Below are 10247 nucleotides of genomic sequence, written 5' to 3'. Positions count from 1 at the left end.
ACACTTTAAAACACCAGGGAATAATTATTGATAGTACATACCCATACAATAATTCATTATGGGCGGTTAAAAAGAAGAGCGTGCCAGGTTATAACAAAGGTTTTAAAAATTTTTTCTATTAGGCGTTGTCATGTGGCAGGAGCGTTATGGAGACCAAAGGGCATCCTTAAAAAGTGAAATAGACCTCTTCCTGGAACTGTAAATGGAGTTTTTTCATGGCTGCTCTCTTCTAATGGCACCTGCCAGTAGGCTCATTTAATATCTATAGTAGATAAATACTTGGCCCCTTTTTAGCTTATCCAGTGTGTCGCTTATATAGGGTAAAGGGTAAGCATCCCGTTTCGTAACCTTGTTCAGTTGTCGGTAGTCAACGCAAAACCTGTGTAATCCATCAGACTTCTTCACCACTACCACAGGCGACGACCAGACGACCAGCTTGGAACAACTACACCATCCTCTAACATCTGATCCAGTTCTTTATTTATAACCGATTGGACGAATGGAGAGACTGGATAATACCTTTGTTTAATGGGTCTTTGATTACCCGTATCGATATAATGTTCTACGTCACATACACACCCGAGTTTTCCATATTTAAAAGTTTTCCATTTATGAACGAGATTTTGTAGGCGCTGCCGTTGTTCACCAGTTAAAGATGTTTCTCCTCTTGTTCCTGATGGAGCCATTCCTTCGCCAACCACCTCACTACATTACCAGCTGCCTTTTTCCCAATATAACCCTCATCTTCTCCCAAAAATCTATTCCCAAATAGAGTTTGTGGTTTAGTTTTGGGATCACCAGAAATTCTATTAATACCACCATTTTTTCGATTTAGACTGGTAGCGTTACCTTTCCAATAACTGTAGTAGATGCACCATCCGCAAGATTGAGTATCGTATAATCTGGACTTCCTAACTGCATTCCTAGTTTAGAAAATTCCTGCCATGTTTCAGTATCCAATAATGATCTCGTCGCTCCCGAGTCGAGAAGTCCTAATATGCCTTTACATAAAATATCTACCATTAGAAATGGTCTATTATCCTTCGGGATTTTTGTCATCAATGAGACCGCATTTCCACGAAACGTTTCTCTTACGATTTTCAACCACCACAACCACTCAGTGAGTTCCGTGAGTTCCTGATGCTTATCTCGCTTTTTGGGTTCTGGACAGTCTTTTGAAGTTTGGGCCTTCTTCTTACAATTCCAGCACGTTAGTACCCTACATTCTCCGGCCATGTGCCCTAACCCAGAGCATCTATAACAAGTTATATTTCGCGGTGATCGTCGCTGAGCTATGTTCGCTTCGTTTAACAGGAGTCGTTCGAGGAATCGCTGGTGTGATGGAATCGATTGTGTACTTGGCTGGGAGGATAAGTCTGGTTCTAAAAGGCCTTTTTCCCCTGGTGGTGGCCTATGGTTCTCTATCTTCCACTTAGCTTCCTCCAATCGACGGCCTAGTGTCTCGAAATCCTTAACTGATCATATATCGTGTAACGCAAGGCGATCCTGATAGTACGGGAGCATATTATTCCTAATTATCCTCAACATTTATTCCTCAGAAGAAAGACTATTCAGAAGGTGAAAGTAATTGCTCATCACAGCAGCGTACACGCCTACCGAATCCTCCGATCCTTGTGCCCGTTTCCTTATTTCTTCTTCCCATAGCCTATCGTTGTAATCCCGCGGCTCGAACTCTGCTTTAAGCTCTGCTACCAGTTCTTCCCATATAGACACTTCACTTTTTAGTGCCCTAACGGTTATCAAGCCCGGTCCACCAAATAAATCATAAGTTGATTCGAACAGTTCTATTGTCGATGTGTTCCGAGAAGCCTTTAATTCTGAGACTTGTTCCAAAAATGCGGTAAAACTAAGGCCTTGTCCACCCACGCAAAATTTTATGCCTGTCATTAACGGGTATCTCATATACTTTTACGACTATCCTTTCCTGTTTACTCTCTGAACCCGTGCGAGCTGCAGAGGTTTCATTCGATCTCGATTCTTCTAATTGGGCCTTCATGTGGTCGTACAATTCTAAGCAATCAGTAATAATTTTAATTTTTTGTTTTAATTTTTTCTCGTCTGTGAACGTAAGACGTACCACTCTATTGATTAAATGTGCTGCAGTGCGCTCCAACTGTCCTGACTCGGTTTTAACCTGATGTAATTTGTTCCAGCAAACTGATAAATCTAAGTCATGATCTGTAAGGAGGGACCCTGGCGGTTGCGGTATTTTCCTTCTTGTTCCATAGTTAAGAGTCTTTGGAGTCTCTTTCGCATAGTATCAACTTTCTTCAGAACCGAAATTCCCCTTATAGTGAGTTCGTACTCCACCTCATCTTTCTTTAATTGGTATATATCCATTTTCGTTTCTTTGGTACGTCTATAACTAAAGCTGCATCAAATATTTTACAGAATAAAAAAAAATATGACTGTACAAAAATACATAAAAAATTAACCACGTTGGGTGGTCGAAACACATTCTGACAGAAGATTATAACTCAACTCTTTATATAATATACCTGATGATCTCCATTCCATCTTGCAGGATAACAAACATACCATAGATAGACTTTTTAAGTTTCTACATCATTCCAAGCTCTACCATAAAATTTAATCTAATCTTACCTCAGGTCTACAGGTTTTTTAAAATTTTTATTATTTTTTTTCCCAACACACCGATTAATAGTATTACCAAGATCATTTGGGTCTTGTTTTTATGGCTGCCAGGTCATTGTGAGATACGGGGAAAGAAAAGGCAGACTAGTTATAACTACAGGCTAAGTCGTAGCATCATCTACAGGACGAATGGTTCATCACGAGAGACAACAATTTAGGAATGGTCCAGCGTATACCGGCCGGAAACATGATTCTGCTACAGAGATGTATTAACCCGTCTTCGGTTAGTCCACTGTCATCTGATGAAGGAGGGAAGATGCACCGATCTGTCGCTGCTGCTGAAGTGATATCGCTGTTGGGCACATTCTTACTGGGTTGCTCTGGAGTCACACCGATTCTCTTCATGTGTACAGGAAATGATCAGAGAAGACCCCACAACAGTAATAAATTTGTGAAGTGTAAATTGTAATTGTTAATATTTAATGGTAATTGTGATTGTAAATTTCTCACTTTGTAATTTCAACTGTATGAACATGCAAATTGTAATCTAATTTGTAAATGGCCCGAGTGGTCGAAACACTTAAATAAAAATGAAAAAAAAAAAAAAAAATGCTCCTTAGACACCACGTTATTTTTTCCCCTGAAAATAACGAAAACCCCTAAACGATATGCCCTCAATATAACTAAAATATACCCCTATATAAAAAATAGTTAAATTATGACCAGTGGCGAATACCTTTACATGTAGATAACAGAAAACCTAGGGGTGTTACCTACTCACCTGTTGAATTGTCTTAATATTCCGTGAACAGGAAAAAAAACAATAAAAAAAAAAAAACAATTTGAAAGCAGAACTATATGAACAAAAGTTTATTAAGAAGAAATATATGTACACAGAATGAAAAAGGAACAAAAAAGGAATTCTTATCAATTTATAAAACAATTAAAACTTATAGGTTGACTTAACCTTAACTTAAATGCTTAACCTTAATAACTAAATTTATAATTAATTGGTTGACCGATATTTCCTTTCCGCATCACCTTCCCCAGAAGTTGAGGACATCTGCCACAACTCTCTTATCCAGGACGTGCTGAAGAAACGACACTGCACTATATCCCCACTTCTAGTGTTAATGACCGTCCATTGAAGTAGAACACCATAATTTTGAAAAAACAAAACATACGATAACAATGGTGGTATATGGTGATATTCCGGTTCAAACAGTAAAGACACAGGATCTGATAAACTATCACCCCTTCACATTAAACAGTCAGTCGTAACGTGTTCAAAAATCACAATTGTACCCTTCACAAATCTAAAACCCACTCGTCCAACATATCGCTCGGGTTATTTTTTTCCTATGACAACCATAACACCTCTTGACTACTCAAATATAGCCAGTGTTTTTATTTCACCATGACAACCGTAACACCCCTTGCCTACGCAGATATCGTCAGTGTTTTTATTTCACCATGGCAACCGAAAAGTACAGAGAGTCGATAGCTTAGATGAAGCTGAACGAGAATACCATAGCCGAAAAGTATACGATCCCAAGATTTGAAGACATTTTGGAACGGCTGAGCGGAGCGACGGTATTCTGCACATTGAACTTGAAGGCCGGATATCATCAAATAAAAATGAACCCGAAGGATCAACATAAGACGGCATTCACTTTCGAGAGAGGACACTATGAATTTATAAGGATGCCGTTTAGCCTCAAAATGCTCTTACAACCAAGCAGCGCCTGATTGAAGGGAGTTCGGAGGTTGCTGGGAACTTTAAATTATTACAGGAGATTTATGCCAGAAATGGCTGAGTACCTCGTCCCACTCAACAACCTTCTGAAGAAAGGCAGAAAAGTGATCATCACTCCAATGGTGGAAGACAATATCAGGTGATGCATGGAGAAGCTGCAGCAGGAGCCGGTGCTTGCTTTCTCAGACTTCAATCGGCTACACTATCACTACAGACGCGAGTTAGTACGCGCTGGGGGCGGTGTTGTCACAAGAAGGTGAAGGAGGAGATCGGCCAGTGGCGTACGCCAGTAGGCGCCTGACAGAGACGGAGACCAGATACAGTGCACTGAAACGAGAGCTCTTGGGAATAGTGTGGGGTGTTGATCACTTTAGGCCCTATGTGTTGGGAAGAACGTTTAAAGTACACACTGACCATAGGCCCCTGCAATGGGTGGGAAAGTTGAAGGAGTCTTCGGCCAGGATTAAGCGTTGGAAGGATTTATTGGGACAATATAATATGGAAATAACATATAAACCTGGAAAAGAAAATGTGGTAGCTGATTGGTTATCTCCAGCAATAACAGTAAATGTAGTAGAAGAAGAGGCCGGGGAACCGTTATGCAATTCCTGCGGGAGTGGACACCGCGGGAGGAGAAAGATCAGAATGTGGCGGAGGACGACGATAGGTAAGAATCTTCGTCTAAAAAGAGCTCGGAGGAAGGAAGACCAATAGATATGGAGGAACTTCAGGACATCATTAACGACAAAAGACGGCAGATTATACGGAAGACAAGAACCACTGGATTGGTCAAAGTTGAATGTAACAAGTATAGGAGTAATGCTTCTAAGCCAGGAGAAAAATGTCACCGATATGTGGGAAATTAAACCGTTTAGGGGATCATGCCGCTATGGTGTGATAAACACATAGGAATGGACAGGACATTCGCCCGATGCAAGCTGAGGGTGGAAACCGTTCCAGAGGACGAACGCCAGAGAGAGGTAACATATCATCAGTGAAAAACAAATCACCGCGGAATCTCGGAGACCCTGCAAGCGTTAAAGAGAATATACTTTTGGTGAGGGATGAAGAAGACAATCACAGAAGTTGTAGGAGACTGCGAAGTTTGTCTACGCACAAAAATGACAGATATCCACCAAAAGTCAGACACAAGGTGACACCTACCACAAATGCACCGCTCAACGTTCTACAGGTCGACACTTTTACATGGAGAGGATTTAAATGGATAAACATAATTGATCCCTTCAGTAAGGCGGCAATGGCGCACCAGGTGCAGAAAACGTCGTCGGAAGCAGTACTGGCAGCTCCCCGAATATGGTTCTAATTTTACGGAGTTCCATAGCGCATCTCATCAGATTCAGGCAGAGAATTCGACTATGACATGATTCGAACAGAAATGAAGGACCTGGACGTAACATGACATCTCAAGACACCAGGGCACTTCGAGAGTAGAGGAGGCATAGAGCGGCTTCATGGCACATTGAGTGACCATCTTCCACTGTATCATAGAACCAAAAAAGAGGATAACTGTCCATATTGAAGAGTTAAAACTTCCAATGACAACATAACTAGAGTGTTCTCATATTGGCAGCCAGTACCAAATTGTATTAAAATTTTGTAATTTATTCTATTTATTGTTTTTTGTTTAAGATTGTTTTGTAAATATTGTTTTTGTTTCATTTTAGCTTATTTATGTATTGTATGAAGAGTTGTTTTATTTTATTCTTAGGTTGAAATTATGTTCATAAAATTTCCTTCGGGGAGCTTGTTAGTTTTTATAATGATATATGTGTATATTTCTTTCTTTACAAAAATCGCTGTTGAAAGCTTTAAAATCTCTCAAGCCCCTCCAGATCTCATCAGTACCAAACACATGCTGGCCTAGCCATTGAACCTGATCCACATGTAGCACCACCAGAGGAGTAGAAGAGCGGTTATTAATAGTGAGCGTGATAGACATATAAAGTTCGCTGCACACCGAACATTTTTTCTAAGCCCTTAGTTTCTTAGAACCACCCGCTATTGTTTCATTCATACCTCAATAGTTCAATATTCCACAATGTGTTTTGCAGGGCGACCTCCCAGTTCATATCTCAATAGTTCAATATTCAACAATGTGTTTTGCAGGGAGACCTCCCAGCTCATATCTCAATAGTTCAATATTCAACAATGTGTTTTGCAGGGCGACCTCCCAGCTCATATCTCAATAGTTCAATATTCCACAATGTGTTTTGCAGGGAGAACTCCCAGCTCATATTCCAATAGTTCACAACAAGTTTTACAGGACGACATGCTGGTTATGATTTATGAGACGGAAAAGCACTACTGTATAGGTATATAATTGTTTTAGATAATTCATATGTTCTAGTTGAATTTGGAGATTCCCATTTTCGCCTGGTTTAATATTTCATGTTTATAATCAAAATCAAAAAATCTGCAATTGTCCATACAAAACAGGAGTTAGGCTAGATTATTATCCAAAAGACCCTTACAAGCCAACACCAAGAACGGAGATCAGAAATATAAATAAATAAATGTTGTACTCACTTTGAGCGGCACAGAGGCTAACCCTGGTGGGACCTCCAAGCCAGGAGCGGGCCACGGGGTGCAGCAGCCTTCGCAGCGAGAACCGCGGGAAGCCCCTCTTCTTGGAAGGGGGTCCCGGGGCGGAGCCCCGTCCCGACTCCCCTCCGTCGCTGGGGCCTTCCCCGCCCATCTTCCTCATTCTGCAACATGAGCATTAGTAGTTATTTCTAAAGTAAAAATCATATTTCAATTCAAATATAGATAGAGGTATTATTTGTTTCATCATGAAATGAAATGAAATAGCCTTTTATTCATGCAAAAAATTAAAATCACACAAAATACAATATAAACATTTAAAAATATATATAATAATAATAATAATAATAGTTGACACCTTTCCTTTCGTAAAAGTCAGCACTTCTTGGGGTGACCAGCCCCATTGGGCTCTCATTTTCTGATGCCCCCCTCGCCGCGGACAACGGAAGACCCCGAAGACTGCAATGCCGCCCCACACTATGCACCATGCAATTTAAGACCTGACCATCACGCCAGAGACCAGGACATGCTGGCCAGCTTCTGAGTGAGAAGCAGCCTGTTTCGCGAACACAGGACGAAGCGGTTTCATGGTTTTCACCATTTCGCCAACCGCTGAACCTGTACCGGGAAGCGGCTAGAAGACGTCACCAGATAAGCCATTATTCTATTACCCATGAGACCACCCAAATTTGTTTCGGTATCCTATTATTACAAATAAATATTTAAACTAACATTATTAACACAATCTGCCCCTCCAGGGAATGAATATTTGAACTTAAAGAAATATATACATGTTTATTGACAGAAAGGTCTCACATTTTCAACCCCCATATTCCACACTAATTTAATTACAATTTTAAAATACAATCGGGGTACCTGTAAGTAAAGCACGGACAGGTCCCGATGTAGACACGATCCCTTTTCCTCACATTCACAATGCTTCTTCCAATATTATTTTGCCTAACCTCAATTATGTTAGCAGATCATTAAGTTAGCAGATCATTACGTTAGCAGATCATTACGTTAGCAGATCATTACGTTAGCAGATCATTATGTTAGCAGATCATTATGCCGCACACCTCTCTCAACATCAAAGCTTCGTCCTTTCTTTTCGGTCATCTTCTCTTGCTGTCATCTCCTTATAAAGCTCTGTTATTATCTTAATATATTTGTCCTCTATTCCTATTGATCTCAGCGCCTTGAATAATTCTGAATGTATAATGCTGTCAAAAGTCTTCCTAAAGTCAAGAAAACAAAGATATAGAGAGAAGTTATATTCATTCGCGTTCTCGATGATTTGGTTTACAGTATGAATGTGGTCCACTGTCGAAAATCCCTCCCTAAAACCTGTTTGTTCTTCGTCAATACATTCCATTATTCTTTTTGTTAGCCGTTGTTTGAGAATACTTTTGTCATATTTGAACAGAAGGAGATAGACCGATAATACTAATACTCTATCTCTATATCATATTTGTTTCCTTTTTTTGTACAGCAGAATTATTTTTGCGGTTTTCCATTGCTTAGGTATTGTTTCTTCCTCCAGAATCTAATTAAACAATTATATTCGTTCTTTAATTAGAATATTCCCTCCTGCTTTTAAAATTTCATTACTAATGGTCCCGGAGTATTCTGAATTTTTTTCAAAACAAAAAAGCAACTTCTTCTAACGTTATTGTTGGAACTTCCTCTAAATTTTTAGTCATCTTTCCTTCAACTCTTATTTCAAAAGCTTCTCTGTTACATTTATACAGTTTTTTGAAATACTTTGTGGCTACTCTGCCCATATTTCCCCTATTATATACGACCTTTCTTCTACTGTTTTTCAGAGCAACCATCCATTGTTTGCCTTTGGACAGTTCTTTTTGAATCCTTTTTGCAGACCTGCTCTCTGCTAAAATGTTTTCTATAATATTTATGTTGTGTTTTTCCTTTCCTCTTCTATACTTTTCCTAATTTGGTTATTTAGGGCTGTGAGATCTTTTCTTTTGCTTTCAGAAGTATCACTTCTTTCTTTTATCCTTTTCCGAATTATAAAAAAGTTATTTAATATCCCCGGTAACTTACATATATTATTTCTAACGAAGCTAGGAACATGTGTAATTGTATCATCAATAGCTTTAGAGATGAGGTCATGTTTTTCCTGTACAGTAAAGGGAGTATTTTCTTCTCTACATGCATGACTGTTCTCAATATATTTTGAGAAATCGGTACGGATTTTTTCTATTTAGGTATGTTCTTGAAGAATAACAGTTTTCTTTTTCACTTTAAATGGTCACTTTCAGCCGCTGGTCTGTGTTAAAATTGAAACTGTTTATGATCTCTAGATTTTTGACTGGATTGTTGATTCGTTAGAAAATAGCTAAGCTCAAACTTGTGGCCTTTGGGTGAACACCATGTCCAGTTTGCCTTTGCCCTTTTTTTAAAGAATGACTTGACAATTTTCAAACCCTGACTAAAGCAAAAGTTTATTATTCGGTTGCCACCTTCATTCCTTTCAACAAATTCCCAATCTCCCATAACTTAGTCTTCGCCATCTAGTTTGACTCCAATTCTGCCATTGAAATCTCCCATCACAATTCAATTGTTTTTCTATTAAAGCTAGAAACTAATAACTCTAATTGTTCATAGAATTTTTCCTTTGCTTCTGTTGAGTCTTCTATTGTAATGAAATCTTGAATTGTCATTCTATTGCAATTGTACAATAGTTAGGTGTTAATTAGGAGTTATTTGTAATTTTAACACGGCTATTCTGTGGCTTATTTCTTTAAATTCTACAATTCTGTTTTTAAATTTTTCTGAAACGAAAAAGCTTATGCCATAAATTCCATTTTGAGATGCTGTGTGCATGAAAATATTTCCTGAGCTCTGTTCTAAAACTAAACAATATTTTCTCCAAACTTCCGCCAGACCAATAACATCCCATTTGATGTCATCAAGAGCATGATTCAACTCCTCCAACCTCTCTTCACTTAACAATGTCCGAATGTTTAATGTACAAACCTTGAGAATGCTTTTGTTTTGTTATTAGGTCTTTTTTTAGTAATGAACTGGTTCCGTGTGGTTCTTCTTTATTCATTTTTTTTTTCTTCTTCCGTAGATAATTAAAAAGAAAATAATTAGTATTTGAAATTATTGTGGAGATGGTAAGCTATCTCCGAACTGTACATAAAATTACATTGATATAAGGAGGATGGTTCAGAAGGTAAGCTATCTCCTACCTGTACATAGAATTACAATTATATAAGGAGGATAGTTCAGAAGGTAAGCTATCTCTGATCTGTACATAGAATTACAATTATATAAGGAGGATGGT

At 38.7% G+C, this 10247-nt stretch overlaps 1 protein-coding gene across 4 annotated transcripts in view; it reads right to left on the bottom strand.

The window, feature by feature from the left end:
* LOC106689692 (E3 ubiquitin-protein ligase RNF19A) overlaps positions 1 to 10247 on the bottom strand; it is a 136182-nt gene that overhangs the window by 67525 nt on the left and 58410 nt on the right. For all 4 annotated transcript variants that reach the window (XM_067051665.1, XM_067051664.1, XM_067051658.1 and 1 more), the window contains one exon: positions 6920 to 7098. In XM_067051665.1, coding sequence (XP_066907766.1) covers positions 6920 to 7097 — 178 coding nt within the window. In that variant the 5' untranslated portion in view covers position 7098. The remainder of the gene's footprint in view (positions 1 to 6919; positions 7099 to 10247) is intronic.

This window comes from Halyomorpha halys, unplaced genomic scaffold, assembly GCF_000696795.3.
Source record: "Halyomorpha halys isolate HHAL.00 unplaced genomic scaffold, Hhal_1.1 Scaffold1428.1, whole genome shotgun sequence".
Taxonomy (NCBI): Eukaryota; Metazoa; Arthropoda; class Insecta; order Hemiptera; family Pentatomidae; genus Halyomorpha; species Halyomorpha halys.
Note: the sequence above shows the minus strand (reverse complement) of the source record. Positions and strands in the feature narration are given on the sequence as shown.